The 21,177-nt window shown below is 36.2% G+C and overlaps 1 protein-coding gene across 2 annotated transcripts in view; it reads right to left on the reverse strand.

The window, feature by feature from the left end:
• The window catches only part of CNTNAP5 (contactin associated protein family member 5), a 934,370-nt gene that overhangs the window by 347,068 nt on the left and 566,125 nt on the right, over positions 1-21,177 (reverse strand). For both annotated transcript variants that reach the window (XM_069066887.1, XM_069066888.1), the window contains exon 12: positions 18,994-19,113. In XM_069066887.1, coding sequence (XP_068922988.1) covers positions 18,994-19,113 — 120 coding nt within the window. The remainder of the gene's footprint in view (positions 1-18,993; positions 19,114-21,177) is intronic.

The raw sequence follows: 21,177 nt of genomic DNA on the forward strand, positions 1-21,177 counted from the left end.
TTAAAATCTGGTCTCAGACACTCACTAGCTGTGTGACCGTTGGTAAGTTATTTAACCTCTGGTCATCTCAGTTCCCTTATCTATAAAAATGGAGATAATAACAGTGCCTATTTCACAAACTTGTTTTGAAAATCAAATGAGGTAATAATTGTAATGCATTTAACACAGTGCTTGGCATATGGTAAGCATGATATAAATGGAATGTGGTGGTAGTAGTAGTAGAAGTAGTAGTAGTAGTAGTAGTAGTAGTAGTAGTAGTAGAAGTAGTAGTCTACCTGTTTTATCCCCCTCTACCCAGATTGTGAAGTTTTACTGGGTTGTGCCCACTGTGATTGCTACATCTTCTTAGAGTCACAAGTGAGAACTGTGTGACAGGTGCACACCAAAGGTGGATGAGCAGTCCTGCAAGGTTTAGTAAACCCTCACACTAGAGGTTTAAGGATGGTTGCTTTAGAGTTAAAAGGAAATTTAGGGGTCATCTAATCCAATCCTTTCATCTCATAAATGTGGAAATTTTTCTAGAGGAGTTAAGTGACTTACCCAATGTCATATACACCTGTAATGGGAATGTAAATTTGAAGATCTTCCCTGCCCCTAGGCTAAAGTGCACCTGGAGCCTGGGGTGGGAGTCTTGTTTTTCAGTAGATACTTCTTGATTGGCCAGTGAGTCAATAAGGTTGTTACATTCTCTGAGCCAGGAGAAGGCTATATAAGCCCTGATGTGTAGCTTTGTTTTGGGGCTCACTTCGAGAAGTGTTCTGTGATTTGATCTGGATTCTGGGAAGCCATTGTCCAGAGCCCCCCAGCTTTGAAAAACCCAGATGTTGAAAGCCAGATGTTGATTTGGTATGGATGTAATGGTTGGACAGTTTGGAAAGCTGTCTACTTGATCTGTTTGTCTTGATAATTCTGCCTGTCTACTTTGAAGTTCAGGGTGCTGACCTTTTTCACCTGAACGAGGTAAATGATATATGTTTGATTAAAGTAAGCTTGTTAACCCATTTTGCGTTGCTTTCCTTTATCAAAGCAGATCCAAGAACCCGTGGTGGCAGCAAACCCTGAGGACGCTTGGCGTGCTTGCTGCTACAACACCATAAAAAACAGAGCTGGGATTTTAACTTAATATGCTTTTATTCATAAATTTGATTCAAATGAGACTTAGCAAGCATCTCCCTAGAAGGCAGATTTAACATACTTTTCTTCCAATCAACTCATATATCTGGAAAACTCTTTTTTCCCATGTTCTTTTAAAATTCAGTGAGCAAGTCTGGACATAATATTCTAATAGAGGTCTGAACAACACAGAAAAAGGATTTTTTTCTTCACGCTTGCTTTTCAGATTCCTTTTAAAATGTTCCAATTTCATGAAGGCTTCTCCCCATCCCCACAATAGCATTTTTAATAATGGCTGATTCAACTTAGAGCCAACGAGACCACAAACTTCTTCTCTTTGGCCTTTCTACCACACAATCTTGTATAGATTCCTGCTTGTATAGATTCATTTAGCAACATGGGATAAGGGAGTTGATCCGACACACAGAATCCAAGTCCTCTTTTGCACATTGGCAGCCTGTGGCAATATAATCTCAGGAACCATAGAGAGGAGAGGAGAACATTTCCCTGTATTACTTTGTATTTGTCTCAAAGGCTTCTTTTCTCATTTTAAAAGAACAGTCCCCACTCTCCAACCCCCCCCCCCCCTTGCTATTTGCCAGATCCAATTTGGATCCTTTTTCTTACTTCCCACAGTATTATCTCACCTAATTTGGAAAACTCGATATTTGATGAGTATATCTTCAAGTTCTAGGGGAATTTTTAAAAAATCAATAATTTGATTTCCTGACACTTCTATTAAGTTTTTTTTTTTTTATAAAGTCAATTTAGCAGGTCACACATGTAGCTTTGAAGTTCTTTCTAGGGCATGAAGCAAGGAACTGATTTGCTTGGAGATTATCTAGTGAGTCAAAAAGAGCTAGTATATTCCTGCTCCACAAACACTTGGTACCATCACCTTTGTACCTCCATATCTTGGACCAAATGTCTGACAAGCATTCTTGGGTGGGGAGGGGGGCGTGGTGTGTGAACAACATTATTTCAACATTTGGGAACCAGACCTCCAGGTGTTAAAGATAACTAGATAGACATATTTCTTTGCCAACTTATAATAGCTTATGTGTCAAATCAACTTCATAGTTAGAGGATAATCTATTACCTTCCATCATACCCGACAATTATACATTAGGAATCTTCTGACTGCAATATTGGAGAGAACTCAATTTCAATATCCCTACCTACTCCATTATGTATGCTTTGATGAGTTTGAATGAAAACAGAGCAGACTGCCAAAAGAGAGTGAGAAATTAGCACAATAGTGAGAGTGATAAGAGATGGAAAATTGTAAAGGGGTTTTAGAAATGGATTATGGGCCATTTTCACATGGATAACAAGCTTCGGTTTAGATGTTTGACAAACCACTCACTGCAGCTTCTCTCTGAATGGATGATAACTGCATGCATATACACACACACGTGTGTGTTGTGCTTGAAAACATGAAATAAGTTTGTTTTTTGCCAGTGACTCTAGACAAACAATATTTGCATTTCAATATCCAATTGTAAAGTGTAGGAAGAGAAACACTGCCTGGCTGTGAAAGATTTCCTCTGTCAATTGACAAATTCTTTTCTTAGCATTAAAAAGGTCAAGTATAATCCAGGAAGTAGAGGTTTAAATGCCAACAACTAAAAGTAAACAAGGCAAAGGATCTCTATCACCCTTTTCCCCTGTTCTTCCTTCTTCCCTTGGACCTAACCCCTGCAGGGGTAGCAATGAACGCATAATTAATGTGTAGAAAATTTGATACTGGAAAGAGGAAAACTTGACACAGGATAAAGAAAAAGGATAGAACAAGTAGTCACAGGAGCAAGGGAAGACAAACAATCCTCATGTACTATTTCCAAAAAAAAAAAATTTATAAATGACGGACAAATCCAAAAGCCAGTGAAAATTAAACATTGATCTTGTAACACAAACTTCTAAGTGTTATTGATTTGATGGAACAGGGCCTATGTGCAAGGAAAATACATTATTGTCAGAGTGGGAGGAAAGAGAAAGCTATGATAATGTGACTGTGTTGTAAAAGGATCTTTCAGACCTCAATCTGAAGTTGTCTTTATGTAAGGTAAGTATTTTTTTTTGCTCACTCTATTAACAAGAGAAGAAAGAAGTATAGAATCATAGGTGACCAAGTACTGTTAGAATGGTTCACTCCGGCAACAATGGAAACTCTACTATGTTCAGAATATATTAAATATGAGAGAGGGTGGGGAGGAATGAATGAGAGGAAATAGTGGGAGAAAGAACTTGTTTTATGGAAAACCCCAATCATTTGCAAGGTTTATTACATTACAAGGGATTTTTCATCTCTTCCATGTTTATGCATCTCCTCTGTTTTGTTCAGAGAGGGCTCTGGGTAAGGAGAAATTGTCTAAATCAGAGGTGTCAAACATAAGATCCTGGTGCGTCAGGTGGGCCACAACACTGAGTGCCATGGGAACCAGATTAAAATGTAATTGGGAAATATTTAGCAAAATAAAAGAAAAAAACAATAAAATTCAATAAAACTTAGATAATATTAATATGTGTTTTTCTAAATTAATCAATATATATAGTGTAATGAGTCCCCCCTGTTGCATTGCTATTTGAGTTTGCTACTTCTGGTCAACAACACTGACAGTTTAAATAACTTGCCCAGGGTCACACATACAACATGCGGCATGTATGGACAGGATTTGAACACAGATTTTTCTCACATGTATGTATGTAATGTATGTATTTTCAATTCACAACATTATACTACTTTTTTGTTATCTCTTTTTCACTTTTTATTCTCTTTATCCCTAAGTTAAGAAGAAGGAAATGGCAAACCATTCTAATATCTTTGGCAAGACAGTTCTAAATGGGTTCATGAAGAGTTGCACATGACTGGACAACAAAAAATTCCCTAACTTAAGACACTTAGGGTTCATCATTTCTACAGAAATTCAAACTCAACCAGAGGGACAGGTGAAATGTGGTAAGTTAGAACATAAGCCGCAGAGTAGTAAAGAACTTTGAGTCAAAAGACTTGGGTTCAAATTTTACCTCTACTCATGTAAGTCATGGAACTTTCTAAGGTGCCTAACTAATCTGATAATTTTAGTTCCCTTATCTTTAAAAAAAGGAATAACATTATTTTTACTACCTTTTACACAGGATTACACTAGACTCAAATAAGATTTACTGTGCTTTGTAAGTCTTAAACAATAAAGTATTTTCAGTATTTAGGGTACTAACAACAACTGGGGAGATTACTAAAAAAGACTCATAGGAGGTTCCCCTTGATACTTGAATGGAGCCATGAGTTCCAAAAGGTACACATGATTATGGAGAACATTTTGAGCTTGAGGGACTTTCCTGACAAAGACCAGAATGAGTGAAATAGAATATATAAACTGCTGTTATTCTTTTCAACAAAGATTACAAGAGAGGACTAACAGAAGCATTTTGTTACAGAATCAAAGAACTTTAAATTTGAAAGGGATGGTGGAGGGAAATGAATTTTGAAACAAACTTAATAAGTAGTCACCTAAACTGTGCTTGAAATTTTTCTTTAAGGAGAAACTTATGACTTTCTCAGGAAGCCCATTCCACATTTCAATGGATTTAATTATAAGGGGAGACTTTCCTTGCATCATACTTAAAGCTGTATCTTTGAAATGTTTATCCACTGTACCTCTGTGGGCTAATCAGGACAAGTCTAATCCCTCTTGCTTATGATAGTGCTTCAAGTCTCTCAAGACTGCTATAATGTCCCCCTGAAATTTTATTTCTTGATTCTTTTTTCCTGTCAGTTCCCTAAACACTCTCATATGACATGCATTCAATTAACCAACCTAGATGCCCTTCCTCGGATGCTTGCTAGTTTATCAACATTCTTCATAAACTGTAGTACCCAGAACTGGATAACTTTCCAATGTAATTTAACCAAGTCATAATAGAGTGGGGACCATCACATCTTTATTTTTAGAAGCTCTTCCTTCTTTAATGTAGCACATTAGTTTTTAGTCTCTCATATGACAAGGATGAGTTCATAGACCAAGGCTAAATTCAGACCATCAATAACACTTGCTCATTTAGTTCTCTAATCAAAATATAAGTGATAAGTATAAGCTAGTTTTACTAAGTGACCATATAGGGTTCCGTCACTTACCAACTAACTGACATTGTTTTAGTCAATATATATTGCTTGTCAACGGGAATAATGAATTTCAAAAGTAGGATAGCCAATTTTGTGAAGTTCACCTTCTCTTTGTCCTAAACCTACTTTAGTCAACTAAAAAAATTAAAAAAAAAACACAAAACAAATAAAAAACAAAACTCCCATATGTTTACATTTTATTGTGAACAATTCAATTTTAGCTTGTCCATTTTTTTTATAGATTTTGATCATTTCAGGAGAAAAAAAAATGTGTGTGTGTGAGTGTGTGTGTGTGTGTGTGTGTGGTTCAGTCTATACTGACAATGCACCATTTTTATCAATGTAGTTTAGTTCTCTTAATAATTTCTTATTTCAGTATCTCAGTAATTTAAGGTATCTATGATTTCAATGGCATACCAACTCCTTAGTCTCAAATATTGTTATTCAATGAAATTCCATTTGGTAAACTTTTGCTAAGTACCTCATATTCTCCAGGTATTATACTGGGCAATGAGTTACAGGGACAAAAAAATGAAATTGTTGTTCTTTTAAAGGGAAACAATACATACACTGGTAAGCAAATAAGAGATAGAGACTGAGAGTCAGACATATATATAGATAGATAGATAGATGATAGATAGATAGATAGATATACATATGTATAAATGCATACATATACACATACATATCTCTATACATAGAAATATAAAGATACATATTACAATATTTGAAACTGTGGTTAAGTCCCTGACACATACTGGCTACAGGTCCCTGAGTAAATTACTTAGCATCTAACTGCTTTCTCCTCCCAGTGAAAACAACAACCAAACATATAACTCTGAAACTAAGAACTGCAGAATAGATGCTGATCTACTTAAGTATAGTGGATTTTCTGAACAAAAGTTCCTGATATTGATGATGTCACTGGTGCAGACTCCACTTCCTCGTCTGGGAAAAAAAAAATCAAAATAAGCACAAAGCATTTTCAGTGGGCAGGGTACTCACAATTTGGAAGATTAGTAAAAGATTTATAGGAGCTTTCCCTTGATCTGGGACTTGAATGGAACCATGAGTTCTAAAAGGTAGACATTAATAAGGAAAACATTGTAAACTTGAGGGACTAGCCTGGAAAAGGCAAGGATTAGTAAAATGGAATCTTGAATTTGGGGAGCACCAAGTAGCCCAGTTTGCCTGTAGCAAAGTACTTAAGGAAGAGCACTGCATAAGCAGGACGGAGCTAGACCATAAAGATGTTTTAAATGCTCAAGAGAAGGGCTTGCAATCTAACCTTCTGCACCTTAGTAGAAGGGCAGGGTGATTAAGTGAAGAGAGTACTAGACCTGAAATCAGGAAGTTGCTGTTCAGTCATTTTCACCTCTGGTTCTTCATGACTGAATTAGGGGTTTTCTTGGCAAAGATATTAGAGTGATCTACAAGGTCACACAGCTAGAGGAGTCAGGAAGCTGAATGCAAATCTAACCTCAGACACTTGCTAGCTATATAACCCTGGACAAGTCTCATTTCCTCATATGCAAAATGAGCTAGAGAAAGAAATGGCAATTACTCTAGTATCTTTGACCAGAAACATCAAATGGGATCAAGAATTGGACATGAGGGGGGGCGGAGTCTAGATGGAGGAGTAGAAGCAGGAACTCCAAGCAGCTCCAGCTTCTACCATCCCCAATCAATGTAAAGAGGGGACTCTGATCAAACATTGGAGCTGCAGAACCCACAAAATGACACAGAGAAGCTAACCATCTCCTGAGGACAGCCTGGCAGGCTGGAATTGGCCAGCTCAGCCGAGCCAAGGCCTTTGTGAGCCAGAGGTTTTAGCCCCAGGGTGGGTCTGACCAGTCACTGGCTGGAGGGAATCCAGATCAGCAGCAGCTGTGACTGTTTCTAAAATTATCAACACATAGATGAGAAGGACAAAGTGAGACATCAGTGCAGTGTGGACTTTGGGACACATTAAGTGGGAGTGCATTGCTTTTGCCCCCGGGGCGAGAAGCCTCTGAGGGCTGCAGTGCAGCCTCTACTGCCATGTGGCAGCATTCAGCTCCTGCTCTGCAGAGTGTAGGGGAACCAAGCAGCCAGGCTGAGGGGTAATTGCTCTTGGTTTAACCTATTTGGATCTGGATTGCGGTCTACGGTGGAGGTCCTGGGGTGTGTGTCCAGCTTGCAATAGTGTGTGGAGGCCTCAGAAAGGGCACCCATCGAATACTTCTGGAACCTGAGAAAACCTCAGTGTTTGTGACAAAAGCACCCCTCTCTGGTGACAGAGTCCTACTGTGGCAAAAAGCCCAGGGGTCAAGTGACTGAGGGGCGACATGACCAGGCAAAGGAAACAAAGCAGACAGAAGATTCCAACATTAGACTCCTATTTTGGGGACAAAAAGGAGCAAAACATGGAACAAGAGGAAGACAGTGAAATCAGAACTCCTGCACCAAAAGCTTCAAAGGAAATTCTGAGCTCATTACAGGTCATAGAGGACCTTAAGAAGCAGATAAGAGAAGCAGAGGAAAAATTGGGAAGAGAAATGAGAATGAGGCAAGAAAATTATGAAATGAGAGTCAACAGCCTGACTGAGGAAAATCACACCTTAAAAATAGACTAACTCGGGGGCAGCCAGGTGGCTCAGTGAGTAAGAGGACTGGCTCCAGTGTCAGGATGACCTGGATCAAATCCGGGCTCAGATACTCAGCACGACACCCAGAAATAATAACTGGCCATGTAACCTTGAGCAAGTTACTTAACTCTGATTGCTTAAAAAAAAAATAGACTAACTCAATTGGCAAAAGAGGCTCAAAAAGGCAATGAGGAGAAGAATGCCTTAAAAAGCCAAATTTGCCAGATGGAAAAAGAATCTCAAAAGCTCAATGAGGAGAATCATTCCTTCAGAATTAGATTGGAGCAAATGGAATCTAATGACTTTATGAGAAATCAAGATGCTGTTAAACAGATCCAAATAAGTGAAAGAATAGAAGGCAATGTGAAATAACTCATGGGAAAAACCACTGACCTGGTAAATAGATAAAGGAGAAATAATGTAAAAATTATTGGACTACCTGAAAGCCATGATCAAAGTAAGAACCTAGAAATCATCCTTCAGAAATTTCTCAAAGAAAACTACCGTGATGTTTTAGAAGCAGAGGGTAAAATAGAGGTTGAAAGAATATACCGATCACCTCCTGAAAAAGATCCCTCCAAAAAACTCCTAGCTATATTATAGCCAGGTTCCAGAATTCCAAGATAAAGGAGGAAATATTACAAGCAGCCAGGAGGAAACAATTTGAATATTGTGGAAACACAATCATGATAACCCAGGATCTGGCAGCTTCTACACTGAGGGATCAAAGGGCTTGGAATATGAAATTCCAGAGGTCAAAGGAGCTGGGATTAAAACCAAAAATCACCTACCCAGCAAAACTAAGTATCATGTTTCAGGGGAAAATATGGTCATTCAGTGGAATAGAGGACTATCAAGCATTCTTGATGAAAAAACCAAAGTTGGATAGAAAATTTGACAATCAGATATAAGAAGCAAGAGAAGCATGAGAAGGTAAACAGGGAAAAGAAATCATAAGGAACTTAACAAAGTTGAACTATTAATATTCCTACATGGAAAATCGATAATTGTAATTGATGAAACTTTTCTCAGTATGAAAATAGTTGAAGGGAATAGAAATATATATATATATATATATATATATATATATACATATACATATATATGTCTATATGTGGGCATATGAATACATATGTGAATGTGTGTATATATGTTTAGAGGTATACACAGATAGAGGCAGAGGAACAATTTAATAGGAAAGAATGATACTTAAAAGGGGAAATTAAGAGGTGAGAGAGGAATATAATGAGAGGAGATGGGGAGAGACAGAATGGAGTAAACTGTCTCATATAGAAGAGGCAAGGGAAAAATGGTTTACAATGGAGGGGAAGAATCGGAAGGCAAAAGGGAATTGGTCACCCTTATTGTCATTGAATTTGGCTTGGGGAGGGAATGAAATACACACTAAATAGGGTATTTCACCCTACAGGAGAGTAGGGGGGAAGGGGATGGAGGGGATTGATGGAAGGGAGGGCAGGCTGGGGGGAGGGAAGTTGGGATGCAATAAAAGTAGAGAATAGAACAAGTGGGAGGTGGGATAGGAGGGAGGGAAATATAGTCAGTCTTTTATAATAAATCTACTATGTTACTGTTTTGCATTAGCTACACATGTTCAACCTATACTGAACTGCTTATCTTCCCAGTATTAGTGGGTAACAAGGGAGGAAGGGAATGAATCTGGAATTCAAAGTTTTAAAATCAGATGTTTAAATATATATACTATTATTAATACTATTTTACATGTAATTGGGAAATAAGATATACAGGCATTGGAGCATAGAGATCCACCATGTCCTACTGGAAAAGCCAAAAGGGGTATGGGAGAAAATATGGGAGAGAGCAGATTGGAGGAGGGAATATCCTGTGGGACTATTTTGGGGTGGTGGGTAGGGGGAAAATGGGGAGAAAATTTGTAACTCAAAATCTGGCGGAAATGAATGATGTAAATCAGAAGTTAAAAAAATTTAAAAATTATAGAATAAAAAAATTTTTTAAAATTTTTTTTAAAAATTTGAAATTACTAAAATGACTGAACAACAAAAACAGTGAGGTGCTGTGAACAGAAAAAAATGCCTTACCCTGTAACCAAACTAGTGATAAGCCTTTCTAAACATACACAGGCAGCAACTTGACAGACAGATTTGCATTTATACTTAAAGGCTATTGAGTTAGTAGGGTCTGCCAAAGCTTGAGCAGACACTGAATTTCATTATATCTTTCTCAGGCTGCAACTTTGCGAATGACAGTATACATCCTTTGACATATTAATTATGTGACACTGATCAAGCCATTTAACTCATTATAATGTGAGTTCCTTGAAAACATATTCTCTGTTTTCCATTTCATTCTATTTTCAGGGATTTAGTGCTTAACATATAATAAATTCTTAATAAATATTTATTGACTGACTGACTTTCCAAAGCTAGACAACTCCCTAAGATTATGAATTGCAGAAGAAGTACCAGCCTGTATTGGTAGAGGTGGGAGGGGGGAGGTAATCTTCATCTAGGAGTTCTAGATATTAGAGAAATCATAAATCTTTTCTCTATTCCTGTTCCTGTCCCTTTTCCTATCTCTATCTCTATCACCATTCCGACCAATATCCTTATCCATATATATATTATATGTGTGTACATACAAACACATAGATAAACTCTTCAGACATGATTGTTATAAAAGTAGGAAATTTTGTTTTCTTTCTTTATGAATGTTAATATTTTCTCAGGTTTTTTTTTTTTTTGGTGGAGCACCACTTTTTCTCCCAGTTGCTATAGTTAAGGAAGAAGCTACAGGAATTCTCAGAATAGTACACTGGATTGGGGGTCAAAGTCCCCAGGTTCAAATTCTCCCTTTGCTCTCTACTATCTGTATAATCTTGACTAAGTCATTTCACATATCCAGGCCTTCCTTCTTCAGCTATAAACTAAGGGAGCTAGACTAAATGGTGTTTAAAGCCATTTCTAACTGTCAGTCTAAGTCTCCTATGATTGGTGTTTTCCCAGAATTCTTGTCAATCTCTCCAAATCTTTCATTTTTCACTCACAATTTGAATTATCTACTTCAAATTGTATTTTACAACATTCCCTCATATTATTGCCTATCACCATAAGGGCCATCCACAAGCTTAGCGATTATAGTATATACTTCTCCCACCTTTCATGAAATAAGAATGACCTTAGTATTAGTGATTCCCAGAAAAGCCTCCCTTTTTATTTTGCAATTCTACAGCTACCTACTTCTTGTCTATAATTCAGACCAAAATTAAACTGTCTCTTCAACTCCCATCCCTCAACAAACTTCTAGAATGATTATATCCTTACAGAATACTGCCAAGGATTCTTAGAAACACTACATTTCATCTACATCCTCATTCATCTGCATGTCTATTTATTATTCTCAAGGAATTTCAGCACATCATTTAAGTATAACTTTCCCTCGCAGAAATATGTTGCCTGGTACACAGTAGCTTTCTTCCCCCCCTCCCTTATTTTAAAGTGTTCAGTGATTTTTTGGTAATGTAGCTCTTGATCTTTCCCAGGATATGGTATCAAGACTCACAGATCTAACAACTTGGGTCCCTTCAGGTTCCTTTTTTTTTGAGGGGGGAAGGCAGGACAGTTGGGGTTAAGTGACTTGTCCAAGGTCACACGGCTAATAAGTGTTAAGTGTCTGAGGTAGGATTTGAACTCAGGACCTCCTGACTCCTGGGCCAGTGCTCTATTCACTGTGCCACTTATCTGCCCCTGGGTTGCTTTTTTAATAAAAGTAAATCATATTTATAACTGATTCTTCAACACTTCGGAAAATTATTCAAGTCTTTCTTCTACCTCACTCTCTGTACTTAAACCTATCCTTGATTAAATCGCAGAGTTTAAAGATACCTTGGAGGTCATCTTGCTTATTTCACAAAAGAAAAACAATAATAAGGTGAATGGAACTTCATTGATTTGTTCAAGGTTAGACACTATTTAGTAACACAGTTGGGACTAGAATCAGGGTGCTTGACAGTTGTTCCAATTAATATGCCAGAATAACATGTTGGCTTTCATATGTTGCCACATGCTTAAATACTTATCTGCTCCAGGGGCTTCTTCATAGTTTGAGAAACTTGTAGGAAGAAAACTGCCATAACCTAATTGTTAACTGTGTGGCTACTATCAAGCAGCATGAATACTGAGAAAAATCAAAATTATCAGAAGTATATATTAAGATAGGTAGAGTGGTACGGGCAAGCAATATCGTAGAAATAGCAATGATTCTATAGTCAGAGGACTTGTGTTTAATTCCTTCTTCTGAAGATTAAAGGATAGCTAGATGACACAGTGACCTGGCATCACAAAGACCTGAGTTCAAATCCAGACTAGGATGCTTAATAACTAGGTGTACTTGGCCAAGTCGCTTAACCCTATTTGCCTCAGTTTTCTCATCTGTAAAATGAGCTGCAGAAGGAAATGACAACCACTTCGGTAAGTTTGCTGGCCTCAAAAGGGGTCACGCAGAGTTGGACACAACTGAAAAATAACTGGACAACAAATCTGAAGATTAAAACATCCATGATATTAGGTAAGTTACTTAAATTCCCTAGGACTACAGTATAAGAAGGTTAATCTAGATGGTGTCTAGGACCCTTTTCTGATCTTCGATCCATATACAAAAGCAACATGAGACTGGGAAAGAGCTCAGGACTGGGAGCCTGGGATCCTTGGTTATAGTCTCAGATATGCCACTTACTAGATAGACACAAAATAACTAGAATTTAAGCATTTATATAGCACTTTAAGATTTATAAATCACTTTAAAATATTGCCCTCATTGTATCCTTATCACCTCTGAGGTAGGAACTAGTAATATCCCTATTTTACAAAGGAGAAAAGCAAGGCAGACAGAGTTTATGTGACTTCTCCAAGGCCAAGATGAGTATTTGAGGAGGCATTCAAACTCGTCTTCCTAAGTTCAGCACATTATCTATTATGCCACAACAGCAGTGTAAACTTGAATAAATCCTTGCCTATCTTTGAATCACAACTTCTTTTGGCTGACAAGTGAAGAGAATACAGCTGAAGTCCATTGCAATGTGAAGACTTCACATGAATTCCCTGTCTTTTCAGCTTAGAGGCTGAGTTGTTTAATGTTTTCTCTTAAAGGAGGAGTACAAATCAGCACATCCACTGATATAAGCAATCATACTCCTTCCTCTAAACACATAGTAATATATAGGAGACAAGCCACAGATTACAGGTCATGTTGACATCCAGGTCAGAGTTAGTTTCTACTATTCCTTTATGTGAGTATGGTATCATCTCTTTGTCTCCCTGCATATACCTTCCCCACCCAACACAGACACTTTTTAATTTCTCTGGTTCATAGTTCTAATTAAAGCATGAGCTGCTTTTATGCCAGCAACTGTGATACATATTTTTAGATTTACACATAATGAAAATAATTATGGGGGGAAAATTCCTCAGGCAAAGACAGCAGCAAAATGTTCCATCTTTAAATGCACATATTGTTAATAGTTTCACTGACTCATTAACATTTTAAATATCTTCAATATTTTTAAACTGCATATGTACATATGGAGGTCTATATTAAAGTTTATTATCATTAAGTACAATAATAACAACATTATTAATAATACCTATCATGCAGATATAGCTCTTCATAAAATAAGTATTATGTTTATTAATAAACCACGTATCAGTTCAAAATGAAGCTCACTGTACTTAGGTTTCAAATGTACCTTTTCTCATTCTAAACATTTGGCAGGAGCCAATATTATACAGTATCTATTTACTCAACACACACACACACACTAAAAGCAAGAAATAAATGCCCAAATAACCATAATTAGGTTTATTAAAATTTGATGATAAAATCTGCAATGTATAATCTCCTTAGAATTGCCACCTGGGTAAAGATAAAGTCATTATTTTAAAGCTTTAAAATAATTTTAAAATCACTAAGACACAAGGAAAATGATTTACTTTGTAATTCAATGTATTTTAAAAGGAAATCATCATCTTCTTCCCCCCCCCAAATTTATCCTTCCTACTGTCTTATTTCCATTAGGAACATTATCCATCAATTCACTGAAATCCTTAACTTTGAAGTCATCCTTTACTTTTGCCTCTCCTTTATTCCTTAAATTGAATTAGTTGTTAAATCATGTATATTCTCCTTCCACAGCATCTCTTTTTCTCTGCGGAAAGTACTTTGTAAAAATGTATGAGTACATAGCCATATCCTAGATGAGACTCTCATTGCCTCTCACCAGGACCATTAAAATATTTCCTGTGCTACTTTTTGTTTGCAGCCTTTCCCTTTTGGAATTCATCCACCAACTTCTTGTGTCAATGTCACTCACCTGCTGAAAAATCTTCGGTGATGCCCTGATTCCGTTCAGATCACATTCCTTAATCTGACTTCAAATCCCTCTCCAGTTGAACTCCAACATGCCTCTTCATAAGTTGTCCCTTTCTCTCTCCTCTCACAGCCACCACCCTAGGTCAGGTCTTGTTACCTCTTGACTGGACAGTACTGAAATAGCTTCCTAATTGGTTTCCCAGCTCCAAATTTCTAATCCAATTTTCCTCCACAGTGATTTTTTTTTTTCTAAAGCACAAATCTGATTGAATTACTCCCCTATCTCAATAAATTCCAGCATATGTATGTATGTGTGTGTATATATAGATATAGATATTCCACCGCTATTTAAAGACTTTCACAACCTGACCACAATCTACCTTTCTAGAATTATTATATACCACTGCCTGTCATACCCGCTACAATTCATGAAAACTACCTTTTTTTCACTATTCCTCGTACATGGCACATTTCTGTGTTTCTGTACTGATTCTCCCCAATGCCTGTAAACATGTTTTTTCTTGTTATTCCCAATTTCCTTTAAAATCTGAATTTTCAATGTCAATTTCTACATGGAGCCTTTTTAGAACCTCATAGCCATTAGTTCCCCACCCCCGGATGCATACAAAATAACATCTACCTACTTTGCAACTATTTTGTATGTACTTGTCTTCCCTGACTAGATTGTAAATTCCATGAAGTCATAGAATTTTCACTTTTATCCTTAGCACAGTATGCCTAATGCATAGGTTTTGCTTAATATTTTACATATGGGGAAAATAAAGCATATGTGATGTTAAAAGTCACAATCTAGTGAACAGAAGAGACAAAACTTAAACAATACAATAGCGTCCTAGAATTTAGAATTAATAAAAACCATAATGATTATCTATTAAATTTCTCTACTTTTGTTGTTGAGTTGTTTCCAGTATGTTTAATTCTCTCTGTCACCATTTGGGGTTTTCTTGGCAAAGTGACTGGAGTGATTTTCCATTTTCTTCTCTAGCTCATTTTACAAATGAGGAACTGAGGTAAAAAGGGTTACATGACTTGCTCAAGGTCTCACAATTATTACACATCTGGGGCAGGATTTGAACTCATGAAGATGAGTCTTCTTGAATCCAGGCCTGACACTCTAACCACAGCACCACCTAGCTGCCCTCTTTACCTATAGGTGAGAAAACTGAACTCTAGAAAAGATAATTTATTTAGCCAAAGTCATATAGACACTAAGTGGCAGAATTTGTATTTGAACCCAGGTAATCTGATTCCAACCTAGTGCTCTAGGCTGCCTTTTACTTAGCTGGGTTTCATTTTCCTCATTTATAAGATGATAAGATTGAAAGTCTCAAAACTCTCTTAAGTTATAATAATCTATTATCTATGATCTTAATCTACAGTTCCAATAATATCATTCTGTAGACTGTAGCCAATGTAAGAAATATTTTAAAATTAAATCATGAGTGAATATTATTCATTAGTTATGTTTATATTATATTATAGCTATTATTAATTATATTTATGTTATTATTATATTATAGCTATTATTAATTCTATTTAAAAATTTAAATCCAGGAATCTTTTGTCATGATTAGACTCTGTTAGACACAGGAAAGAATAGAGACAGAAAGTAGTCTGACTCTTCTATAATGTGTTTGTGTGTTAAAACACACTAAAGGACTAATAATACCTTTCAGTGACCTCTCTGCCCCTATTCCAATCAGGGAAGAGACTATAAGTATCTAGGCTTCCTCTTTCTATTTTTGTCATCTATGATCCCAGGACTTTATAAGAGCCAATGTAAGATAAGGCAGAATGCATACAGTTTCTCTCCTAGGATGAGATTTAAACTTTGGTGTTGTCTATTCACTAACTCTAGTGTTGATGCTTTTCCAGATTCAGGATCTTGTCCGTCATGATTTCTGACATATGCCCAATTCATTCTGGTTGACTAGATAGCTGCTTTTGACTTATCCTACCTGACTAGGCTTAGTCCATGCTAACCGGGAAACTGAAAGAGGTGTAGCAGCTAAATGTAGAGGACGACATTTTTTGTTTTTCTATCACTACTTTACTGTCTAAAATATAAAATATCCCTGACTGTATTACATTTGGAGATTTATTTTCCCCTTTTGTAGCTGAGCCTCATGAACTGCAGTTTCCACAGATTCACCAAGGTAGACCTGTTCTGTTATCCCAGTCATTAATTTATCTGTACTTTACTTGCTATTAATCCAATTGTCTTTCACTAGTAGCTGTTTCCCTGAAAGGAAACCTACTTTCTTCTGATCTCCAAAACCATTAATGCAGCTCTCATTGCCCTTGGGCAAATTGTTGATATAATCTGTATCTTCCCCATCAGTAAGAGGAAGATAATAATATATCTTACAGTTAAAAGGTAGGGATGGTATAAGGTTTAATTGACACTAATGCATTTTAGAATAATGAAATGCTATGGAAATGCAGAAGAACAGTATCATACCTCAGGTCAACCATCATTTGCTGCTGACAGAATTCTGTCCTAGGTGCTGAAAATTTTATTTAATTCATTTATGTTTTGGAAGAACTTAATAAATCCCATGCAATGAAAGTGACAGTAGACAATAACAGCAGCAATAATGATGATGATGAGAAGAAATAACACTTATATGGTGTTTTAAGGTGTCTGAGAAAAGGAAGACCTTGGACTTGTGCATTGTAGAGAATAAAATAAATTTTTATGAATGTGGATAATGACTTTGAAATAAAGAATGCTATACATGTGAAAACTCCAAAATGTTTATACCACATTTACAGGTTAGGAAATTTCAATTCATTTCATAAATTTAACTTATTTGATTTCATCTAAGCACTATTACTATAGCTGTAGTCAAATGTAATTCATCTCATCATTTCATTTATCTAGGAAGAACATTCAAATGTATTTTCTCAATGTTTAAATATATAGTGCCATTGAAGAATTAAGGAAATCAACTAATAGGCATCTTACATGGAAAATATAATGAAGATAATTCTATAAAACTCCCAAAGGGAATATCAGGTATAGCAAAAGCATTTTGCTAACAGTTCAGAGACTTCAGAGTCCTTTCTCATCTTTGCATTTTTTAACTGTCTTCTCCTTATTTCTCCCTTTCTGGTTCTTTATATTTATTTTATTTGCCTTTTGGAGGGCAATTGGGGTTAAGTAACTTGCCCAAGGTTACATGGCTAGTTTTTTTGTGTTAAGTGTCTGAGGTTGGATCCGAACTGTTATTGTTATTGTTGATGTTGCTAGTACTGCTGCTGCTGCTGTTGCTGCTACTGCTAGTTAGTACCACATGTTTACTACTTAGTACTACTAACAAACCATGATGATGATGACGATGACACCATTTCCTCCAGCCATTTGTTTACAAAACAGTTGCCTCAGAACAAAAATTGAGAAGCATCATCTACCTTTTATATATGAGCTAACTAGTGCCCCCAAAGATGAAAGGACTTGCTCAGAATCACCCATCTACTAAGTTTTATTGGAGCTAGATTTCAGTCAGACTTTTTTTTTCTGTCCCACAACCAGTCATCTTTTCATTTTACCAAGTAACTTCACAAATATCTATAACATGAAACCAGAATCTCTTTTTACTACTTCTTATGTTTGTAAAACATTAAGTTTCTGCATCTTAATTTAAAGCTTACGTTTAACCCAACAGATATTTCATTAAAGAGGAGCTAAATTAGATTGATCTTTTATTTTATGCTAATTGCATTGTTTTGAAATTAGAAGTCCGGCCTTGTGGAGGTTTATATGATTTTATTGTACTGGGGCTCTTCTCCCCCAATCTATCACTTAGCACACAGAAGATGCTTAATCCATACGTATTTAATTAATTAGCAGAGAAACCCAAGGGAACTGCTTGAATTACATAAAAATGAAAAGGCTCAGGCAAATTCACATATTTAGTTAGTTTCAAAGGTAGCATTTAAACTAAATATCTTCCTGATTCCAAACCCAACATCCTACTGACCCTTTCATATTGCCTATAACTCATGGTTATCGATAAAAATAAGATTCCCTAGACAACTGTTGTTGTTGTGGTGGTGGTGGTTATTATTGGTGGTGGTAGCAGAGTGTGTGTGGGTGTGGGTAGGGGGTGTTTTACACAATCATAGTTCAGATGGTATGAGTATGGGAAGGGTTGTCAAATATGGAGAGTGGAAACTCCCATGTCCTCATGATCATATAGGTGATCTGTGGCAGAATTGGATTTCCAGACTGAGTTCAAAGTTCTTTTTGTTTCATTGTGATATTTCCACAATACTGATAGAGGATACCAGAATAATGATAGTGTTAAATTTTATATTAGTGACAACATGACTGGATAAGTATGTGATTCCATTTGACAATGGGCTGTGTTACAATGATATTCTACATTCTAAAGGTACAAGAAATGTTGATTTTAATCATTGACTTAGATATTTTGTTTTAACTCTAGGGTAAAACATAAGTAACAAGAACAAAAGATTTTAAGAAAAATAGCAGACAATTTCATCCTTTTTTTGAAAATAAATCAAGATTTTTACATTCTTTTTATTCCCTCCATAATAATAACCTAGCTATTACTTGTATATTTTCTCAAGAAATACTCAGGAAGACATACATTCTCAGATATTTTTTTCCATCTTTTTAAGAATTCTTTTTCTAAAATTCTATGCTTGAAAAAGAAATGCTTTCTGCTATACATTATTTAGGTTATCTGTTAAATATGAATGAAAATGATGGAACCTTACCTGTTATATTGCAGTAAACAAAGAGCGGCTCAAGAGGCCCACTGCCATCTGAATCAATGTGGAAGAAACCAGATGTGTTTCCCTTGTGCCGGTAGGCTTCACATGATTGCTCATAGATTGCTAAAAGGGAAACAGAGGAAGTGGGAGAGTTTTGTTTGTTTTGTTTAGTGCACATTGATTGTAGAATGGTCAGTCACTTTCTATGACATGAATAACTTTATTTGCATTTAATCTTCATTAATTTAACACAATAATCTTATTCTATCAGTCCCAATCCCAGACTAACTGGGGGGTGGGGTGGTTAAAACCATCAATAAAATAGTATTCCCTGGTCATACTGTGCAAACAAGGTAGGGAAATGGTAGTTTACATGAAGACTGTCTGCTCTTATGTAAAAATACCTCTTAAGCTGCAGTATAATGGTAGTATCAATAAGATGACAAGAAACTTTTAAGGGCTATATAGCAAATATGCAACTACCTGTAAGCACCAGGAGACCACTATGACTGGGATTAGAAAAATCAAAGGGTAATCTTAATGATACTTATAGCAATAAGTAGTCCACAGGAAAGTGAACTCATAACCTTGACCTCTTTAAATCAATGAATAAATATGAGCACAAACTCCATGATTAGAATGATGCTAGTCAATGAGAAACATAAGAAAGAAGTATAAAATATGGTCCATCAAGAAACTTCACTTATATCTATAGCTGGGAGGGTGAAATCAACAAATATAAAATAGAATTGTCATTGTTTGTTAAAGAAATACAGAGCTTAGCATGGGCTAGAGCAGTTAAGTGAAGTTTCACAGGTGAGATGAAATTGGAAGTACAAGACAATGCTCCAGTCGAACTAATTTAATACCTTCAAAGAGAAATAGTTATAAGCCCGTGATACATATGAGGTATACTTCAAACAAATATTGTCTTAGTATAAGCATGAATGCAGGGGTGGGGAACTTGTGACCCCAAGGCCACATGTGGCCCTTCAAGTCCTCAAGTGCAGCCCTTTGATTGAATACAAACTTCACATGACAAATGACCTTAATAAAAGGATTTTTTCAGTAAAACTAGGACTCAGTCAAAAGGCTGCAACCAAGGACCTAGAAGACTAAATGTGACCTTGAGGCCACAGGTTCCCCACCCTTGGTCTATAGTATAGCCCTCTTCCATCTGCATGACTTCTTGCATGCTATTTTTTATGCCTAGAATATATTTTCTTTATCTTTTTATCTACTGGATTTCTGTATGTACTTTAAGACCCAAACCAAATGTCACCTTCTCCATAAATCCTTTGCTAGGAATGATCTTCTCATTCTGACCTACTTTTTTGTTGTTGTTTTCTATCTCTCTATTGTAAAAGTGTCTATTATATATATCTGGGTACCTGCCTTTTGTGCAGACTAGACTTTGAATAACATGAATGATGGGACCTTATTGCATCTGAGGAATTTTGCCCACCATAATAATGAAAATAATAACAAACATAGTTTGTCAAGTTTTCCAAAGTACTTTTATATATAACATCGTACTTGATCCTAACAATAAACCTGTGAGGTAGTTATTATTATTATTATTATTTACCTTTACAGATGAAGAAACTAAATATGAGAGAGGTTAAGTGACTTTCCCAGGTCACAATACTAGTGAGTGTCAATCATCTAAATATAGTAAGCAGGTGAACGTGTATTGAATTGAGCTAACAAACATCAATGATAGACATCGCATCTGTGTCATTATTTATACTTCCCTTCAATGCTTTCAACAGTAATATACTAAATGGATATTTATTAACTCAAGTACACAACATGGTTTATTGGGAAAAAAATACTGAACTGGAATCTTGTGATATGAGTTGGAATTCTGGCTCTTCCACTTTCTATCTCTATGACATTGGTCACCTCAGCTTTCACAGCCAAAGTTTCTTCATCTGTAGGGGGCTGGACTAGATGACTTTTAATGTATTTTCCAGCTCTAGAGTTATTTTGCTATTGAAATGCTTAATAATTATGTATACATGAAATATAAATCAAGATTTTTCTTGGACTACTGGAAGAACCAAAACACTTTGATTAAAGTGAGGGGAAATTCAGAAGAAGAAAAAGAATAATGTAAATGAAATATTAGAAACATAAGGAATGTGAAGACCATGTAATGCAATTGGGGTACATGGGGGGTCTGTG

Source organism: Petaurus breviceps, unplaced genomic scaffold (genome assembly GCF_028583685.1).
Source record: "Petaurus breviceps papuanus isolate PSGF00001 unplaced genomic scaffold, PetGlider_PUasm1.0 90731, whole genome shotgun sequence".
Lineage (NCBI taxonomy): Eukaryota > Metazoa > Chordata > Mammalia > Diprotodontia > Petauridae > Petaurus > Petaurus breviceps.